The sequence below is a fragment of the Castor canadensis genome, chromosome 18 (assembly GCF_047511655.1).
Source record: "Castor canadensis chromosome 18, mCasCan1.hap1v2, whole genome shotgun sequence".
Lineage (NCBI taxonomy): Eukaryota > Metazoa > Chordata > Mammalia > Rodentia > Castoridae > Castor > Castor canadensis.
Window position 1 is genome coordinate 4,814,181 of NC_133403.1, and position 22,568 is coordinate 4,836,748.

Consider the following 22,568-nt stretch of genomic DNA (forward strand, 5'->3'; position numbering starts at 1 on the left):
CTCATCGTGTAATGATAATTAGTTTCTGCCGGGTATTGAGGGGGTGGGGGAGAGAGGGAGGGGGCAGAGTGGGTGGTAAGGGAGGGGGTGAGGGCAAGGGGGAGAAATGACCCAAGCCTTGTATGCACATATGAATAATAAAACAATAAAAAAAGAAAATCTTGAAGAAATGAACAAATTTCTAGATACTTATGGCCATCCAAAACTGAACCAAGAGGATATTAACCATCTAAACAGATTTATAACATGAAATGAAATTGAAGCAGCAGTAGTCTCCCAAAAAAGAACAGTCCAAGACTGGGTGGATTCTATGCTGATTTCTATCAGACCTTTAAAGAACTAATACTGACTCTCCATAAACTTTTCCACGAAATAAAAAAGGAAGGAATACTGCCTAACTCATTCTATGAATCCAGTGTTACACTTATCCCAAAACCAGCCGAAGACACATCCAAAAAGGAGAACTATAGGCTGATCTCCTCAATAAAAGAATGGCAAACTGAATCCAACAACATATCAGAAAGATCCTTCAACATGACCAAGTTGGCTTTATCCCAGGGAGCAGAGATGGTTCAACATATGCAAATGAATAAATGTAATATAGCACATTAATAGAAGCAAAGACAAAACCACTTGATCATCTCAGTAGATACAGAAAAAACCTTTGATAAGATTCAACACCACTGGTAGATTCAAGATGGCAACTAGAATGCAGAAGCAGACAGCATGTGCTCCATAAATCAAAAATTTTTCTGAACCACTGGAGCCATACTTGGCAGAAAAAATAACTACAAAGAAGAATCAAAACTCCGACATCCTTAACCCCAGCCCATACAAAGCATCTCCACGAAGCTGTGAAAACAGGAGGTCTTCCACACTGCCATACACTAGCTCTAAACCAGCTTCGGAGACACAGACCAGCAGGTGAGCAAATAAGTGGTATGTGGTATTCCCACAGCTACCCCTGGGATAAACCAGCATAGCCCCTGGGACAGACTGACCCCACTCCACACAAAAAAAGAAAAATGAACAAGAAACTGAAAAGGAACATGCAGAAGAGGGGCAATGTGCTCTAAGTGAACAGGAGAAGGGGGGAGTGCAAGGAGCTGATTTCTGAGCAAACTTTCAGTAAACAAACACAGAAGAGCAGAAAGGCCGATAGTGGGCAGGTGATAAACCACTGCCTGAAATAGGGAAGATAGTGGTCCACAAAGCTCATTTCCTGAGCCAGTGAGCAACATCCAAAGTCAAATGATGTTGCAAAACTGAAAAACAGTCAGCAAACCAGCAAAACAGACTGACAGCAGACAGCTGTCTGATGGATCTCTGATCTTGCCCCAGAGAAAGGGCATGAGTCAAAGAAACAAGTCCCCAATAAACCAACACAGCAAAAACTCAACTCCAAAGCAGGATGGCTAGTGGGCCACAGAGCTGATCTCCAGAACCTGAGGACAAGCCGGACCTCCCTGAGGGAGGAGCTGACTAAGCAACTGTTGCTGAAATACAGGGAAAACAAAAACTGGTGAGTCTCCCAAACCACCTGGCAAGACTGTGACAGAGCTTCTGCTTAAATACCAATACCATGACTGGATGCAGAAAGAGTATCACCAGAACTACTAAGACTGAAATTCTATTGTTCCTGAACCTGCAATTTTTTTTATCAGTTTGTTTTGTTCCGTTTGTTTGTTCACCACCACTTCCTGTTGATTTCTTTTGTTCTTTCTTTCTTTGTTTTGTTAGTTTTATTATTGTAAATTAGCTAATACTTAATTATACACAAACTAGGGACAGAAACAGTACCAAGTGGAGCAATGGGAAGACAAAAAAGGCACGGAAACCATTCCCCCACCCAAAATAAGTTAATGCAGGATTCAGAGGGAAATAAGGAAAAAGGATACCAAGATCCAGACTCCAACAAAACAAAGTATGCCAAGGAACCCAACAAAGCCCACAAGAACTACCTGAAGGAAGAAATTCTGCATGTAATCACTGAGAATTTTATGAAGATGTTACTAGACATGGTCAACAAAACGTACAGGAGGCATTCAAGAAATTCCAAGACAACAAAAATAAACAATATGAGAAGACACAAAAACAAATAAATAAACTCCTAGGAGCCCTAAATAAATACCAAATTGAAATAGGAACACCATAAATAGATAAATGAATTAAGGATGAAAATTGACAATATTAAACAGGATGTGACCCATGATATGGAAAACCTCAGAAAAAAGAATGAAACAGAAATATAAAACACAATGGAAGGACACTCCAGCAGACCAGAACAAGCAGAAGACAGAATCTCAGAACTTGAGGATGAAATGGAAATTAAAGGAAAAACTGAAGAGCTATTACTCAAACAACTCAAGACCTCTGAAATTAATATGCAAAAACTCACCCTACATGCACCCAAAGTCAATGCACCCACTTTCATCAAACCTACTCTGAAGGACCTAAAAACATATACACTCTAACACAGTGGTAGTGGGAGACTTTAATATCTGCCTATCACCTATAGATAGGACATGCAAACAAAAACTCAATAAAGAAATTCTAGAACTAAATCATACCATAGATCAAATGGACCTACCCAATGTCTACAGAATATTTCATCCAACTTCTGCACAATATACATTCTTCTCAGCAGCCCATGTAACCTTCTCCTAAACTGATCATATCTTAGGGCATCAAACAAGCTTCAACAAATATAAGAAAATAGAAATAATCCCATGCATTCTAACTGATCACAATGCATTAAAACTAAAACTGAACAAAAACAACAGGAAAAAACAAGCAAACAATTGGAAGCCGAACAACACATTGCTCAATGATCAATGGGTCATTAATGAAATAAAGAGGAAATTAAAATGTTCCTGGAAGTTAATGAAAATGAAAACACTACCTACCGGATCCTATGGTTCTAAGAGGCAGTCATAAGAGGAATGTTTATAGCCATGAGTGCATATATTAAAATGACAGAAAGAGCTCAAATCAATGGCCTACTGCTACATCTCAAACTACTAGAAAAAGAAGAACAAGCAAATCCCAAAACAAGCAGAAGGAGAGAAATAATAAAAACAAAGGCTGAAATTAATGAATTAGAAAAAAAAATCCATACAAAGATTCAATGAAACAAAAAGCTGGTTCTTTGAAAAAATAAACAAGATTGACAGACCCCTGGCAAACCTGACTAAAATGAGGAGAGAAAAAACACAAATCAGTAAAATCAGAAATGCAAAAGGGGAGATAACAACAAACACCATGGAAATTCTGGAACTCATCAGAGACTACTTTGAGAACCTATATGCTAATAAATTTGAAAACCTTGAAGAAATGGACAGATTTCTAGATACTTATGACAATCCAAAGTTGAACCAAGAGGATATTAATCACCTGAATAGATATATAACACAAAATGAAATTGAAGCAACAGTAAGAGAGGGTGGTAGGGAGAGAAAGGTGGCCAGGGGGATGGGGGAGAAATTACCCAAACAATGTTTGCACATGTGAATAAATGAATAAAAAAAAGAGTCTCTCAAAAATGTAAAGTCCAGGACCTGATGGATTCTCTGCTGAATTCTATCAGACCTTTAAAGAAGAGCTAATATCTCTTCTGTTAAATTTATATGGAAACACAAGAGGCCATGAATAGCCAAGGCAATACTCAGTCAAAAGAACAATGCAGGAGGTATCACAATACCTGACTTCAAACTATATTACAAAGCAATAACAATAAAAACAGCATGGTACTGGCACAAAAACAGACATGAAGACCAGTGGAACAGAATAGAGGATCCAGATATGAAGCCACACAACTATGAGCAACTTATCTTTGACAAAGGAACTAAAAATATACGATGGAGAAATAGCAGCCTCTTCAACAAAAACTGCTGGGAAAACTGGTTAGCAGTCTGCAAAAAACTGAAACTAGATCCATGTATATCACCCTATACCAAGATTAACTCAAAATGGATCAAGGATCTTAATATCAGACCCCAAACTCTTAAGTTGATACAGGAAAGAGTAGGAAATACTCTGGAGTTAGTAGGTATAGGTAAGAACTTTCTCAATGAAACCCCAGCAGCACAGCAACTAAGAAATAGCATAGATAAATGGGACCTCATAAAACTAAAAAGCTTCTGTTCATCAAAAGAAATGGTCTCTAAACTGAAGAGAACACCCACAGAGTGGGAGAAAATATTTGCCAATTATACATCAGACAAAGGACTGATAACCAGAATATACAGGGAACTTAAAAAACTAAATTCTCCCAAAACTAATGAACCAATAAAGAAATGGGCATGTGAACTAAACAGAACTTTCTCAAAAGAAGAAATTCAAATGGCCACAAAACAGATGAAAAAATGCTCACCATCTCTAGCAGTAAAGGAAATGCAAATTAAAACCACACTAAGATTCCACCTCACCCCTGTTAGAATAGCCATCAGCAGCAACACCACCAACAACAGGTGTTGGCGAGGATGCGGGGAAAAAGGAACCCTCTTACACTGTTGGTGGGAATGTAGACTAGTACAACCACTCTGGAAAAAAATTTGGAGGCTACTTAAAAAGCTAGACATCGATCTACCATTTGATCCAGCAATACCACTCTTGGGGATATACCCAAAAGACTGTTACTCCAGAGGCACCTGCACATCCATGTTTATTGCGGCACTATTCACAATAGCCAAGTTATGGAAACAGCCAAGATGCCCCAGCACCGATGAATGGATTAAGAAAATGTGGTATCTATACACAATGGAATTTTATGCAGCCATGAAGAAGAATGAAATGGTATCATTCGCTGGTAAATGGATGGAATTGGAGAACATCATTCTGAGTGAGGTTAGCCTGGCTCAAAAAACCAAAAATCCTATGTTCTCCCTCATATGTGGACATTAGATCAAGGGCAAACACAACAAGGGGATTGGACTATGAGCACATGATAAAAGCGAGAGCACACAAGGGAGGGGTGAGGATAGGTAAGACACCTAAAAAACTAGCTAGCATTTGTTGCCCTTAACCCAGAGAAACTAAAGCAGATACCTTAAAGCAACTGAGGCCAATAGGAAAAGGGGAACAGGTACTAGAGAAAAGGTTAGATCAAAAAGAATTAACCTAGAAGGTAACACCCACACACAGGAAATCAATGTGAGTCAATGCCCTGTTTAGCTATCTTTATCTCAACCAGCAAAGCCCCTTGTTCCTTCCTATTATTGCTTATACTCTCTTTACAACAAAATTAGAGATAAGGGCAAAATAGTTTCTGCTGGGTATTGGGGGGGAGAGGGAGGGGGCGGAGTGGGTGGTAAGGGAGGGGGCGGGGGCAGGGGGGAGAAATGAACCAAGCCTTGTATGCACATATGAATAATAAAAGAAAAATGAAAAAAAAAATAAACAAACAAAAATAAATAAAAAATAAAGAAGAGCTAATATCAACTTTCCCTTAAATTGTTCCACAAAACAGAAACAGAAGTAACAATGCCTAACGCATTTTATGAAGCCCATATTACACTCATCCCAAAACCAAAAAAAGACACCTACAATAAGGAGAACTATAGGCCAATCCCCTTAATGAACATACATACAAAAAATCCTCAATAAAATAATGGCAAATCGAATCCAACAACACATCAGAAAGACCATTCACCATGACCAAGCTGGCTTCATCCCAGGGATGCAAGGGTGGTTCAACATAAGCAAATCTATAAATGTAATACAGCACATTAACAGAAGCAAAGACAAAAACCATTTCATCATCTCAATAGATACAGAAAAAGCCATCTACAAGATCCAACACCACTTCATAATAAAAGGTCTAAGAAAACTAGGAATAGGGGGAATGTACCTCAACATTGTTAAGGCTATGTATGACAAACCTATGGCCAACATCGTACTCAATGGTGAAAAACTGAAACCATTTCCCATAAAATCAGGAACAAGACAAGGGTGCCCACTATCCCCACTCCTATTCAACATAGTACTGGAATTCCTAGCCAGAGCAATTAGGCAAGAAGAAGAAAGAAAAGGAATACAAATAGGTAAAGAAATAGTCAAAGTTAACTTACAAAATTAACTTACAGAAATCATTAGCTTTTCTATACACTGATAACGAATAAACTGAGAAAGAATATATGGAAACAATTCCATCTACAATAGCCTCAAAGAAAATCAAATACTAGGAGTAAACTTAACAAAAGAGGTGTATGACCTCTACAAGGAGAACTACAACCCATGAAGAAAGAGATCGAGGAAGACTACAGAGGATGGAAAGATCTCCTGTGCTCATGGATTGGTAGAATCAACATAGTAAAAATGGCTATACTATGAAAAGCAATCTACATGTTTAATGCAATTCCCATCAAAATCCCAATGACATTCCTCACAGAGATTGAAAAATATACCCCAAAGTTCATTTGGAAATACAGGAGACTGCAAATAGACAAGGTAATACTCAGAAAAAAGAGCAATGCTGGCGGTATCACAATACCCGACTTCAAAGTATATTATAAAGCAATAGCAATAAAAACAGAATGGTACTGGCACAAAAACAAACAGGAAGACCAGTGGTACAGAATAGAGCACCAAGATATAAATCCACATAGCTATGCCCATCTTTTTTTTTTTGTCAACAGTGCCAAAAACAAATGATGGAGAGTAGACAGCCTCTTCAACAATGTTGCTGGGAAAAGTGGTTATCCGCCTGCTGAAAACTGAAACTAGATGCATGCCTATCATCCTGTACTAATATCAACTCAAAATGGATTAAGGACCTTAATATCAGACCTGAATCTCTGATGTTAGTATAGTCAAGAGCAGGAAATAATCTGGAAGCAATAGTTATATTCTAGGAATTCCTCAAAAGAACCCCAGCAGCTCAGCAACTAAGAGAAAGGATGGACAAAAGGGACTATATGAAATTAAAAAGCTTCTGCACAGCAAAAGAAATGTAATATTTGGCAGTAATATTGTTGACTAAGGTGAGAATGTGTATAGGAGGAATAGGGAAAGGTAAGGAAGCCTAAAACTTGAAAGTGATTGATGTGCCCACTGTAGAGAAAGTAATAAAGTAATCTTAAACTGACAGAGGCCGCTATGGGAAGGTGACCGGGAAGTAGTGAAGAGGTCTGGTAGAGATGAATCAGTTCAGGTTGCAATACACATGTGCATGGAAGCAATGCTAGGAATCTCTCTGTATACCCATCTTTATCTCCAGCTAGAAAAATGCCATGTCTTTCTTATTAGCTGTTATGTTTTCTCTTCAACAAAATTAGAGAAGAGGGCAGAACAGGTTCTGCATGGAAGCAAAGGAGGTTGGGGGAGAGGGAGATGGGGCTGGGGCTGGAGGGGAGAGATGGCTTCAACAATGTACACACATATGAATTAATGTATAAACAATTTTTAAAAAGTTTTTGGAACAATTTGGCCTTAAAAAATAAAATGATGAAATTGCAACCTGAGCAAACCTATAAGAAGTAATGAGATTGAAACAATAATACAAAGTTTTTCATCAATGAAAATCCCTCCCACTTGATGGCTTCCCTGCTAAGTTTTATCAAACTTAAATGTTATCAAACATTTAAGAAGAAGTAGCACCAATTCATAAATTAGTTCAAGCAATTGCAGAGGAGGGATTTCTTACAAACTCATTCTATAAGGCCAGCATTACACTAATATGAAATCCAGACAAGAACCACATAAAAGAAAGCTATAAGCCAATATCCATGATGGATATTGATGCAAAAATCCTAACAAAATTCTGTCAAACCAGATTCTAGAGCACATTTAAAAGATTCTTCACTGTGGTCAATTGAGACACACAGAACTCCAAATGTGATGCACCATGTCAACAGGATGAAGAACAAAAACCATGTGATCATCTCAACTGATACAGAAGAGGCATTTGATAAAACTCAACACCCTTTCATAATAAAAAGTATGACAAAATAGTTACAGAAAGAATTCACTTTGACATAATGAAGGACATTCATAAGAAGTCTGCAACTATCATGGTATTGAAGAGGGAAAGCAGAAAGCTTTCTCTCTAAGATAGGGAAGAAGACAAGTATGCACCTTTTCCACTTTTATACAGCATAATGCTGAATAGTTCTTGTTAACTATTTTAATTTGTTGGCAGGATATATAAAGATGTTTGAAAAATGTTTGCATTGATATTTCAATGTGCCCAATATTTTGGAGATGTGGTAGCTTGTGAACAACAAATATGACTTTGATAATAAATACTAGTTCCTTAAAAAAAAAGAAATCTCAAAACACTCCATGAGAACATAACAGAAGATCCCAGTATGAATCCCTGCAATTACACCCACTTGATTTTTGATAAAGGTGCATATGATGGAGAAAAGACAGCCTCTTCAATAAATGTTTCTGGGAAAAATGAATATCTGCATACAGGAATCTGAAATTAGATACATGGCTCTCACCCTGTTCAAGTATCACCTCAAAGTGGATTAAAGACCTTAATATAAGACCTAAAACCTTGAGACTTGTGCAGGAACAAGGAGGGAATACACTGGAATTAATAGGCATAGGCAATGATTTCCTCAGCAGAATTCAAATGACTCTGCTACTAAGAGAAAGGATTGACTACTGGGACTACATGCAATTAAAAGCTTCTTCACAACAAAGGAAATGGTCTCTAAATTGAAGAACCTTCTCACAGATTGGAAGAAAATCTTTGCCAGCTATAAATCTGACAAGGGATTGATAACCAGAATATACAGAGAGCTCAAAAACTAAACTCCCCCAAAATAAATGACCCAATGATGAAATGAGTAAATGAATTGAACAGAGATTTTTCAAAGCAAGAAGTTCAAATGGCTAAAAAACACACAAAGAAATTCTCAACATCCCTGGCCATAAAGGAAATGCAAATCAAATCATGTTCATATTCTACCTCACTCCTGTTAGAATGGCTGCCACAGAAAACACAAACAACAAATGTTGGCAAAACATGTGGAGACAAAGGAGCCCTCATGCACTGCTGGTGGGAATTTAAATTAGTACAACCACCATAGAAAGCAGTATGGAGGCTCCACAAAAACTAAAAATAGACCTGCCATAGGATCCAGCAATTCCACTCCTAGGCATATACTCAAAAGAATGTAAGTCAAAATGTACAAAGGCACCTGCACACACATGTTTATTGCGGCATTATTCACAATAGCTAAGCTACAGAAACAGTCAAGATGCCCACTACTGATGAATGGATTAGGAAAATGTGTTATTTATATAGAATGGAATTTTATGTAGCCACAAAGAATAATGAAATTTTATTGCTTTCAGGCAAATGAATGGAACTGGAGAACATCATTTTAAGTGAAGTTAACCGTGTGTGGAAGGCCAAAAGTCACATGTTTTCTCTCATATGTGTAATATAGACCTAACACAAATAAAGCTGTACTATGAAAACCAGGTCATGCTAAGAGAGGTAACATATGAGAGGGGGAGGGTAAATGAAAGAAGTTAACAAGGTGAATATGGTTGATATACTCTCTATAAAAGAATGAATATAGAATTTTAAAATTGGTTGAAACCACCATAAGAAAGTTACTAAAGTAGAAAGAAGAAAAATAGAGGAGCTGAACCAAATTGGGCTGTAATACATATAAACATGGAAGTCCCATAAGTAACTCCCTGTGTAGTGTCTTAAACAACCAAAAATACCATTTTGTTATTTTCTTCTTTTCTTATACAAAACTGGAGAACAAGAGGACAGAACAGGTCCTGACTGGGCTGTGGGTAGGGGGTGGGTTGGTGCCAGTAGGTGGGGGAGGAGGTGGAGGAAAGGTGAGGGAGTGTGAGTATGGTGAAAATTTGGTGGCATATGTATGTAAATGGAAAAATGATTTCTTTTGAAGTTATTCCAAGGATGGGGGTGGAGGGGATGAAGGAAAGTGGTAGAGGGGATGAATTTTAGTACCATATATTGCAAGAACTTTTGTAGATGCCACAGTGTAACCCCACTCAGCATGATAAAAATGTTATAAATATAAGAAGACACCATGAAAAATCTATTAGAACTAATAAATGCATTCAGCAAATATGCATGATGAAAATGAATGTACAAAAAACTATATGCCAAAATTTAATTATCCAAGGTCGAAACCAAGGAAACAATCTCAGTTACAACAGCTACAAAACCAATTAGGAATAAATTTAACCAAAGAGGTGAAATAGACTTACAATGAAAACTGTAAAATGTTAATAAAGGAATTGAAGAGAACATACAAAAATGGAAAGAAACCCTGTGCTCATGGATTGGAAGAATCAGCTTGTTAAAATGTCCACATCCCTGAAAGCAATACCATAACTCTCAAAATGCCAATGGCATTCTTTACAAACTGGGAAAAACAACCCTAATATTAGTATGAACCACAGAACTAGGCACATCAATCTTGAGCAGAAAGATTTTATTTCCTTGCTATTAAAAGCACTGCAAACATGTAGTAACCAAAACCACAAAGCACATGTACATAGAGCAATGGAACAGTACAGAGAATCTAGATGTAAACCCTTGCATCTACAGTCACCTCATTTTTGACAAAGATGCTAAGAACATGCAGGGGAGAAAGGAAAAGCACAGGAAACCAATCAACAATGGGCAAATGTGATTGTATAAAAATCAAAAGCTTCTTATAGAGAAGGGAAAAAGTCAAGAAAGGGAAGAGACAACCTGAAGAATAAATGATATATTGCAAGAACTTTTGTAAATGCCACAGTGCACTCCCAGTACAACAATAATAAAAATTTTGTAACAATTTTCAAACTACTTATCCAATAAAGAATTAAGATCCCGAATATATAAGGCACACAAACAACTAAACATGAAAGGTAGAATAAGCTGATCAAAAATGGGCAAATAATCTAAATAGCAATTTCCCAAAAGAAGACACACAAGCAGCTCCCAAAATTTTTTATATGAAGGAAATTTTCAACATCAGTAGCTATTTGGAAAAATGCCAATCAAAACCACAATTAGATGCTACCTCACCCAAGTTGGAATGGTTAGGATTCAAATGACAAAAAAACCCACAGCAAAAGTTGAACTCTTACACACTGTTGGTTTCAATGTATGTAGGGTATAAAATAGTGGTTACTGAGGGCTGGAAGGATAAGAGTATGGGGGATAGATAGAGGTTGTTGATTGAGTACAAAGTCATAGTTAAATTGGAGGAATAAGTTTTATTGTTCTACATCACAGTTGTTTAACTCTATAATTTTTTATGCATTTCAAAGTAGTTAGAAGAAAGAATTAAAATTTTCCCAACTCAAGGAAATGATAAATGTTTAGATATCATCTAAATACAAATACCCTGATTTTGTTTTTTGTAGATTGTGTGCACATATCAAAATATCACATGGTCCTTATAAGTACATGCTATGTATGTTAACTAAAAAAATGAAAAGTAAAAAATTCCCCAAATTATGTTATTTTGAATTTTGCTTCTATTATAAAGTGCCATTAAGTTATTGAATTTATGGCTTAAAAATTATATGTGAGTAGCTTATATATTAATGACTATATTATTGTGGTAAATGTACATGACATAAAGTTGCAAATTAATTTTGATTGCATCATGTAAGGGCGTGTATAACATCACAATGATCAGAAAATATTTCCCATAATAAAGATTAATTACAGTGATACAGGATTTTGTTTTTCTATAAAGGAATTTATTGAAACAACTTTCAGTATCTGAATTAACTACAGGTTAGGTAATACCTGTGTCAAAGTTAATTTCCTGATTTTAAAATTTGCAATGTGATTTTCTAAAAGCACATCAATGTTTTTGGTAAATAAAAACTAAATACTTAGGAATGAAGAGACATCATGCCTATAATAAGAATTTGAGAAATTGTGAAAGATTTTTTTTCAACTTAACTAAGGGATAATTCCGAAAACTGTGCTAGCTCAGCTTTCATGGTGGTCTAATGTCTAACCAGTACAGAGTTAGCTATCACAGTGTGAAAGTACACAAGTGTAGATGTCTAAGATTAATCATTATCCATATCACTTAAAGTGTAACCATGGAGGCAAAAATAGATTCCCACTGTGGTATCCTTATAGTGTACCAGAGACCATGCACAACTGTCACACACACACACACACAGACACACACACACACACACACGCTCTGGGTTTCCTTGCATCCACAAACAGCTCACCACATTCTATTCCTCTTCCATCTCCAGGAGCCTTCCATTCTGGGAGTTAAATTCCTCAGTGACTTATTTGTCTGCTGTCATTCTGAATACCTGATTCCTGTTCTTTCTAATCATAAGACTGTAGATGTCAGAGCCAGAGGGAAACTCATGGTGGAACATGAAAACTCACAGCTCCTGTCACCTGTGGGCTCCTCTGCTTCCCTCTGCCTCTTCTAATTGTCATGGAGACGATTTCAGTGATACTTCTGTAAGAACAACTTTCAATTCCTCCAGAAGAGACCAGTAGTAAGTGCTGGGAAAAACTCCTGTTGAAAACTCATACCATCTAATCTTAGTAGCTGGTTTGATTGTCATGACTCAGCTTATTAGAAAAACAAAAGTAAAGATGGTTTTTCCCCCTCAGAAACATTGAGACACCTGCATGCACTGTAAACTTAGTGAGATGATTTTTTCAACACTAATATATTAGGAACAAATAAATTTTTCTTCTTTTCTGTATATACTGCTGAATCTTCAAATTCTTTTCTTCCTTATTCCTGATTATCTCCAAGGAGTGTAACTTTTTTTTCCCCCCTTCACATCCCCCTTACTGGGGTTTGAACTCAGGGCTTTGCATTTGCTAGGCATAGACTGATGTTTGACCAATCAACAGGATACCAAAGCCTAGCCTAGTTGACAAATAAAATCATCTTTATCATCTGTGGATGGCCTAGAAATATCTCTTGAGGCAGCAGGCTGCAGTAACCATTCTCTCCTTGTTTCCCAGATCACTGTCCTTCATTGTCTAATGTCCACTGACTTCAAAACCATTGTTTCATATATTTTGCCTTTTTGGTTTGAGATTTTTGGTTGATTCAGGTAGATTAGAAATTCTGGTCCCTGTTTTATTTTGGCTAGAGGTTTTCAGTTCTCTTGCCAATTTTAAAGTTTACAATGAATTATGTAGAAAAAAAAAGCAAGAAGGTACAACTATGGCTCTAAAAATTTTGCCTCACTAAATATGTGTTAATAGAGGTCAATAGGAGAAAGGGATCCAGGAACTAGAGAACAGGTCAGTTCAAGAAGAATCAACTTAGAATATAACACATTTGTACATCGAAGCAATGCTAGGAATCTCCTTGTGTAGCTATCCTTATCTCAACTCGCAAAAATGCTCTGTCTTTCTTATTGTTTATGTCTTCGCTTCAACAAAATTAGAGATAAGGGCAGAACGATTTCTGACTGGAAGTGAGGGGGAATGGGGGGGAGGGGGGAAAATGGCCCAAACATTGTATGCACATATAAATAAATGAAAAAATACATAAATAAAAATATGTTAATAGTTATCTGGATCTTTTATAAGATTTGCTACTTGTCTTCCAAGTGTGTCCTGGTGTCTAGTGCGGCCCATGGTTATATGAATGTCAGACCTGGAAAAACTATTATGTTTATTTCCTTCTTAGCAATGAGAAAATATCTGAAAATACTGAGATTATTACATGCTTTTCTTTTTTAATCTCCTAATCTAGTGAATCAGGTTAGTGTGGTTCATAATATTCATCAATATGAATATATTCTTTTACTAGAACACATTTTTAGTCAATTCCACTTACTGTAACAGAGTACCATAGATTGGATGATTTAAACAACAAACATTTCTTTCTTTTTCTCCTTCCTTCATTCTTCCCTCCCATCAAATTCTTTTCTTCCTCATTCCTGATTATCTCCAAGGAGTGTAACTTTTAAAAAAGCTTTCAAATTTTTTCACATTTACTTCTGATATCTACTTTATAGTGGTAATCTTAGACAAAATAGGGTAAATTTAAGAAAAGTCAGCATATTAATACAAATGGAAAGTACTTTCTTTCTGACTCACATGTGTGGTATAATAAACTGAAAATGAGACTATTCACCTTGATTAACTCTAAGAAAGAATGAAGTTATTTTGATAAAATGAAAGTTGAAATGATTGTAGAAAGGTTATATAGAAATAAAATACCTTTGCAAACTTTAGTGCCTTGCTGACATGGATAAATTGGCATACAGGGGTAGATTTTATGTCAAAAACTGAAAATGAAGCCATCTTCAGTGCTGTTGAAATAACTAATGGGCCTGGAAAGATTCCACATGATCAGTCTTTCTCTGGTACAGATATTTCAAGACATGCAATATTTGTGACAAGCCTGATTCCCTTCATTATAGCACTGTTGGGCTCAGTCAACCCTTGCTTATTGCTAAAGAAAACTGAGCTGCACTTTTCTTGTCCTCTTCTTATTTTGATGGAACAGTTTTCAGTTTCAAATTGAATTCATCTTACTTTGCAAACATAGTTTGCACCCTGATAGAGGTGTCTTTGCTTTTCTTCTAATCTAATTTATAGTTTCCATTTCACAATGTGCACTGGCAAAGACAAGAGACAAGAGAAACCCTCCTCTTCAATACTGAATGGTTGTCTGTTGGGGAGACATTTTGTTCCTTCTGGACCAATTTTTTCATAACCTTAACGAGAGGATGGATTACACTCTGGATGTTCTTAGAACATGAGAGTCTTGTATTCTATGAATATAGGTTTTCTGAACTCACCTCGATCTTTTTAATACTTTATAGAGATAGCCCAGTGAGTTGACATCCATATGGCTCCAGACCATAAAGGCCATTGAAAGCTTACACACCCCCTCCCTGATCTTAGCACTTTGGTCTGATCAATCTACCTCCTGGAGCTAACATGCCAGGAGGCACTGAACTCACTGAGATTTGCAGGATCATAAGCTGCATGAGGGAGAGGACTGAGAGGTAGATTTGGAGTCGCTTCCCACCAAACCGCTTCCTGAGATATTCTGGCATGGTCATCACCTGCAGAGACAGACATCAACAGGAATTATTTTCAGAACCCAGCAATTCAGATTATCCAGTATTTTCTAAGCACCCATGGCCAGTTAAGCACTATTCAAGACACACTGGAAATAAACAGGTGAGAAAGGCATGGCCCCATGTTAGAGTAGCAAGAGGGAATTAACCCTTGTACTAAAAGCAGACTATGTTGATATTTCTTCCAGCTCCAACCTTTACTAGATACTTTGACTTTTGTCAAGTGGGTCTTAAATGTGAATGCTGAAGTACTTACAACATCACTAAATGTCTTATAGACAAGCAACAAATGATTTTCATTATTTTCACAGTAGTATTGCAGCCATTAACATTAATATTACTTGCAAATAATGAACCACAATTAGAGCTGCACAATAAATTGATAGTTGAATAACTTACACATATAGGCACATACAGGATTATCTTTTTGAGAAGAGAATTGAATTATCTACTTGGAGATAATTTAATATCTACTGTGGCTTTTATTACTTTAGTATGACATTATGTATATGACTTTGTATCACATCAATGCTGTGGTCTAAAAGAGTAGAATTTATAATTAATAGAAAAACAGAGCAGAATTATCCAGAAAATTTTCAGGTTAACCATGACAATTATTAAGAAAAGGTGTGTAAGGTGGTGGTCTAGCAACTGTAGGGATCAGAAAGGCAAAATGGGAAGAAGGTGTCAGTGGTGTCTTTGAAGACTTTGAAGTTGTCCCTTCCATATGAGTCCCAGAGGCCTAGGAAGTATTGACTTAGGATATTTTCTATAAGCTTGGTGCCCAGGGCCAACTCAAGACTCTTCTCCACACAACCTTGTGCAGTATTCTGGCAGCACAGGAGTGGCTTAAGTGGGACCAACCACATTTTATGTTTCCATTCCAAAGAGAACAAATGTAGACTTTAGTGGCATCCATATGATGCTTACACCAAAGGTATCAAACAGAACCAAAGGGTTATGGAGTAATCGAGATTTACACTGAAACATCAAAGGACAGCTTTAGAGACCACACAGAAGTACCAGGGAGAAGTTGCCAGAGTGATCAATGGGACAATGCCTTGTGGAACTCCAACCAATTCTTTAGAAAATTATGGGAGTGGGACTTCCCAAGGCCTTAGGGCTCACTACCTACCCAAGTCAGCACAGGATGCCTGATAAGGAGGTTTCAGATTTAATATTTGCTCTGTTGTGTTTTGGTGTTGTTAGGGGCTTGTGATCTCTTTTGTAGTGGTGTTATTTCTCCTTTTTGGAATACAAATGTTTCTCTTATCCCTGTCCTACCAGTGTACCTTGAAAGTAGAGAACTTTTTTTGATTTTACAGGCCTTACAACTACAAGGAGTTTCCATTGAGTCTCAGATGTGACTTTGGACTTGGACTTTAAGCTGATGCTGGAATGAGTTAAGACTTTGAGACTGTTGCCTTTGAATGAACAATTTTTATATTGTGAAATAGACACAATTTTTTACAGAATGCTGTTGTTTGAATATGGTTCTTCAACCAAAATACTCATGAATATCAATTTTGGTTCACAGTCTGGAATTAAGAGGTGTGCACTAGTAGAAGGCATTTAGGTAATGGGGGCTTCACCTCCATAATGGATTAATGACATTCTCATGGGTCTGGGCTCTTGATCGAGTGGGTGTTTAAAGCAAGGCCACTGCACGTGCTAGTTTCCTTCTTCCTGCAATCATTTCTATTTCTGCTTCCTCACCATATTGTGATGCAGCGGTGGCCATAGTCAGAGTTAAGTACATGCTGTAACATGCTGTTTAACCTCCAGTACTGTGAGCTAAATAAACCCCTTTTTTTTATAATAAGAAAGAAAAAATATTCTACAAGTATTTTGCTGTAGCAAAAAAAATGAACAAATGAAAAGAGTCCTAAAGGCATGAATTACTCACCATTTCCACAGTGAATTCAGTGTTTTCTTTTCATCCATGGTTTGGCTCCCTTCTAGAATTTCCTGTTCCCTAATGGAGACCTCATGCTTCAAGCCCCTTGGGTTTCAACTCTTAAGAGCTGCTCACACTGCTTCCCTTTCCACTTCTTTCACCTTAATTTGCCATCAAGCCTTCATCTTGGTCTAAGAAGTAGTCCCCTACCTTTCTTTTTCCTTCTTATAGTATCATGAATTATTTTTGTAAACTTCTTCATTTCTTTCCTTCCATGGACCATCTGCTCAAGACCACTTTCCTCTCAGCTGTCAGAGCAGAGTTCCCTAAAACATGAATCTGGTTATGAACCTTGAGTGCCTGAAAGCTGAGGGTGCCCATTTCCAGGAGGGTACAGGACACATAAAACTTTCCCTATTGCACCCCACCTGTACTCACAGACTCACCTCTGCCTCCCACCATGCTTCTCCACACTACAAGTCCTCTCATGATTGACATCTCTTGTTCGTTTTCTCTAACTCTCTCAGATCTGACTTTTCTACTACAGAGGTGACATGTGTCCCTCACAGATGAAGCCAGGTCACTCTGAGAAGCTTTCCTTGAAGGACGTAGATGCTCCCAGATTCAGGGGTGCTGTACTGCCACAGTCGTCATTATGCAGGGCAGCTACAGGTTTCACACTGGATGCAGCCATAGTCTACACTGGGAGACTCTCTATGCAAGGAACATTTTTTTGCCTCCCCTGTTTTCTTATCCATAGATCAAGTGAAAGCTGAATATCCATGTTTCATTGTTAAAAGAAAAGTTAGTGAATAAAAGAATGCCTGAAGATACACTTTAAATACCTGTGGATACTCACCCCTGCCTTGATGTAGATAGGGACAAAGACCCATCCTAGAATGAGCACCAGCACCAACGCCTGTAAGAAATAAATAAAACCGTGTGAGGGTAAAGGGGCTTGGCTTCTGGGATGTATCAGAGCTCTGAGTCTGAATAAAAATTTTCTTACATCCCATGCCATTTAAATGGTTATGATCCTCAGACGACTGTGACGTTCATTCTTGTCTTTGTATGATTTAGAAAACACCATTTTCTGAGGCTTTTTGAGATGTGTGGTGAAAGATGGTCAGAACATAATAGATCAGAGCTCAGGTGGGCCACTGTAAGACCACAAATCCTTGCCACAAAGTATTATTCTTGAATGGCAGGAAGTGCAAGTATTATTCTTGAATGGATTAAGCTATCAGCAATAAAATTTAAGATGTAAGAATGTACTCAATGCTCATTTTAGCTTTCCACATAAAGCAATGATGAGAATGTATCTATCATTAATATGTAACATTGACAGGCTTTTCACATATATTACTAATTGTGCTCTAACAACCAAGTGAGGAAACATAAGCTATTATTCATATCTGATAGGAGAAACAACTAAAATCATAGAGGTTCACCTCACAGGCTGAGAAAAAACAGCTGAGATATCTTCAACCTGGTAATCACACCCATGTGGGGCAAAGGTCATTCTGATGGTGACTCTAGAGGTAGAGTCCATGGTGCTATCAAAACAAAACTTTGGCCATTGCACATATCTGAAGGCTGGGTATGTACTGGAGTCCCTAATATTACTAAAGAAAAATTGGGGGCAAAGTCTTAAAAGGAGAAGAGCAAAGAGATTTGTGATGACTGAAAGGCACTTCCTGAATCCATTCAGGGATTTTCCATTGAAACATTTTTGTAGTGATATTTGAGCACATGTACATGAAAACACTCTGAAGGATCACATAAACGGATAGAAAACCTCAGGCTACTCAAGAAATATTTATAACACTCTCCCCACATTCCCAGTCATGTGATAGGTGGTAGGATGGTATGAATGCAAGAGAAGACATATTCTATTATCTCTCAAAGCATTCTAACTCCACTCCACAAATACTGCCTGTGTCAGGCCCCACATGGATAGTTTCTGCTCACCATTCTAGCATCATCATCTTCAAGTTACCTTGTCTTGTGCTAAGCCTTACTCATTCTCTATGATGGATTTAGGGACAGAAATAGCACCACATACTCCCAGTCTCCAATTCTGTTTAGTCAGGGTATGATTTTTCCAATACAGTTGCACGATTCTCTCTTCAGCCTCTCTACACTGTAGTGAGAGATTGTTTGTTTCTCCCTATGCATCTATGATTGCATCTACACTAAAAAATTCCCTTTATCTAGCTCATGGACAGAGATGGACACATAGTATCCAGAGAGGAGAGAAAAAACTGAGAGTTCAAATTGTCAAGGAGGCCATATCAAAGTGGGAATTAAATGATATAGAAATTACATTCCTGATAGGAATGATAATTTAAGAAAAAGCTCAGTAGTCAGTAATAATGAGGCTGGAATGGCTCAGGCAGAATGTGGCTACAGAGATGCTGAAGGTCAACGAAAAAGTAGACTAGGAGAAGGAAAAATAAAAATCAAACCAAACAGGACAGCATTCAATATGAAGTCCCAGAAAAAAATGGATACAGGTTGGATTAAAATATCTTAATATTGCTCCTATTTGGAGTAAACAGCTTTGATATCACTTACATTCCATTCATTTGCTCCAGCAGCAATTCCTGAAGATGCTCCTGTTCCAGCTATGCCCACGAAGTGGTTACTTCCGATGTTACTCGCAAAGAGAGAGGCTCCCATCTGGAATGCAAGAGAGATGACTATGGTTAGAGAGAAAAGGTCCAAATCAGACTTCTTGAAAATCGATAGATGTTGAGATGGCACAATCTCTATTCCTTAGAGCCTGATCCAGCAGACTATGTCCCTTGGGCTAAATCCAGTGCATCACCACTTTTCATGTGGACTATAAGTGAAGAATGTTTATAAATTTTTTTGAATAACCAAAAATGTTTTGAAAAAAATCTAAGGCATGATTCAGTATTGTGAAATATAAAAATGTGAAATTATGTGAAATGTAAATTTCACATCCATAAGTACTTTTACTGGAGTGAAACCATGCTCACTGGTTTTACATATTGATTATAGGTAGTTTTATATTGCAAGGAAAGATTGTGTGGTTGAAAAGATTGTATAACCTGTTAGTACTAAAATACTTAAGATATCTTTCAGAATAATGTTTATTAATTAATTACTCAGGAGTACATTAATGTGTCAGTCAATATGCTCTGAGTTGAGTCCTAAGTTGGTCAAGGACTGCCAAATCCCCCATCAGATGCCCATCAAATTAACCTCAAGGACCTCATATTCAGAAGGAGGGAACTCCTCCTCAACCTCACAGCATGAGACATTTTTCTCACTCATTTCCATTTCCACCATATTGTCTGTGGTTCTTAAGACTCGGTGGTCAAGAGAGATCTCTTGACTGGGCACGGATAAGTACCAGACCTGACAGAATAGAATTGGGGTCTGGGACCCCATGGTGCCTCTTCTATTTTGATATTTTTAGTCTTTGAAAAATCACTTGGTCTCTTCAGCTACTAGGGAAAGATTGAGTTTGTTTGTGACCTTGTGATGATTTTAAACTTGCATGTTTCACAAGACAGTACCACAAAATGCAATGTCTGATTGGATGTCCCAAATAGAAATCTATTTTCAGTTGGTCTGCTTTAATTATCCTGTCCAGATCAATTTCTAACCTCCATTTTCTTTTATTGTTTTCATAAGTATAAGCAGATCTGTGAAGGAATCATTTACTGAGGACTTGCTACATACACAACTCAATTCAGAAACTCTCAAAGTTTAGAGAGTTCTATTCCATTACCAATTGAATAGAAATCTGGCCCAGGGATCCTCATATTAAAAACCCAGAAAGGACAGCATCAACTGATCAAAAGTCAAAGAGGTCTTACCATAAACACTATCATAGGGAACACAATCCACTATCATTAAATGCATGGAATATAATAAGTAGATAGACATATATGGCAGGGCTGGAGTGGTCTGATAGTGAGATGGACACTGAAGGAAGAGAGTGGATTGGACAGTAATCTAGACAAAAGGAGCAGTGTTAGCTCAGCAGGATTGAGAGCCAAGAAGGAATCTGTGGAGCCAGTAAGAAGCCCCAGCAGAAGGTTGTTGAAGATGATCTAAGAAAAGAATATGAGTGGAAACCAACTTGGGGCCCTTAATTGCCATTTTGCTAAAGCATTTCTCAACTGGTGACAATTTTTGAATCATAGGACACAGGCATAAAATCAGCAGTTTTAAAGAGAGTAGTAAGTGGAAAACTGTGCATCAAATAATTAATGTCCCCAATGCTTTCTTTATTCGTTCTTACACACACACACACACACACACACACACACACACACACACACACAGACACACCACATACTTACTGGAAACCAGGACATCTCTTGACCAGCTAGGAAGAACCCTCCAACTGTGCCTCGGTTGGTCTTCAGCATTGCCTGAGCAGAAGGAGAGACTTGTAAAGGTCAAACAATAGCAGGTGGATTAAAGACACCCATGATGCTACAGTTGCTCTGTGCAGAATGCTGAAGTAGTGACTTTTCAAAATTCCCACAGAGAGAAATATCTTCTAGAAACTTCAATTGACCTCAAAATCCGAGTTTTATACAAATTCAAAGCTGCTATTATTTTTCACTTATGCAAACACTGATTTATCACTAATGCTGTGCTTTGATGAAAATTCAGAACATTCAATTCATTGCTAACTAGAATGAAGGAACACAAATGATTTAAGTGTCCAACTCACAAGGTTAGAAAATGAACAAACAATGAAGAAAATGAGATAATAAAAATGTTTTTGTTCATTTTGCCAAGTACTGAAGCATTAAACAGAATAAGCCTATAGTTTTCCCACTGTGTCTCTGTTCAAGTGATGGGATTACCTTCTGAAAAATTCACTAAGTTCAAAAATTATTTATGTCACACACAAGAAAATGATTCATAGAGGTTAAGAAAGACATTTTTGAAAATTCCTATGTTGTCTCAGTTTGTCATGCTAGACCTCTCCCACCATAAGACACTTTCCCTCACCCTGATGACCACCCTCAAAAGTTGTTGGTCTCCCACCTACCCACAGCCCAACAGCCATCACAAGTATGAAATAGATGACAATGACAGAGATGTCAGCAGCATTTTGGATGTGAGCTGACATTTCAGCAGGCTCCGGAGTCCCAGTTGCAGTGTTGGGGTTTAATGTGCTAGCCATGGCTGCAGGTGGTTCTGCACCCATCCCAAGTCTGCTTCCTTTTTTATATAAGCACTGGGTTAATGATAAACCTCAGACAGGTGGGGCAAGATATCAGGAATTAGTTCTAGACATGTGAACCTTTATAAAACTCCTGGGAATTCAGGATCTAGGACCTTAGCCTTCCAACAGTTAGTATTAGCCTGGGTAGTATATAAGAATGAGGGATATGGGACAGAAATATGGCAAAAATTGGAAGTCTTCACTGACTGTAAATACAGTGTATTCAAGGAGATTTGACAGTTCAATCAAGGATTAGGTAGAGCTGAAGGTAGACAAGGAAGGCAGAATTATAGAGGTGAATGTCAGAACAAAGGAAGGATGGTTAAAAGGTGATGGCTTCTTACAGAACAGAGAAGATTCTTGATAAAAAGTAATTCATCCCTTAAAAATAAATTTAAGGAAATCCAAGACAGT

The 22,568-nt window shown here is 37.5% G+C and overlaps 1 protein-coding gene across 3 annotated transcripts in view; it reads right to left on the bottom strand.

Annotated features, from left to right (window-relative positions):
• LOC109675040 (solute carrier family 5 member 4-like) overlaps positions 1–22,112 on the bottom strand; it is an 82,522-nt gene extending 60,410 nt beyond the window's left edge. For 2 of the 3 annotated variants that reach the window (XM_020151874.2, XM_020151873.2), the window contains exons 1-5: positions 21,978–22,010; positions 21,274–21,345; positions 19,511–19,615; positions 17,793–17,852; positions 14,917–15,021 (exon numbers count right to left, since the gene is read on the bottom strand). In XM_020151874.2, coding sequence (XP_020007463.1) covers positions 14,917–15,021; positions 17,793–17,852; positions 19,511–19,615; positions 21,274–21,345; positions 21,978–21,995 — 360 coding nt within the window. In that variant the 5' untranslated portion in view covers positions 21,996–22,010. Of the gene's footprint in view, positions 1–14,916; positions 15,022–17,792; positions 17,853–19,510; positions 19,616–21,273; positions 21,346–21,977 lie in introns of all 3 variants that reach the window. The other variant, XM_020151872.2, reaches the window with a different exon arrangement.
• Between the last annotated feature and the right edge of the window lie 456 nt (positions 22,113–22,568).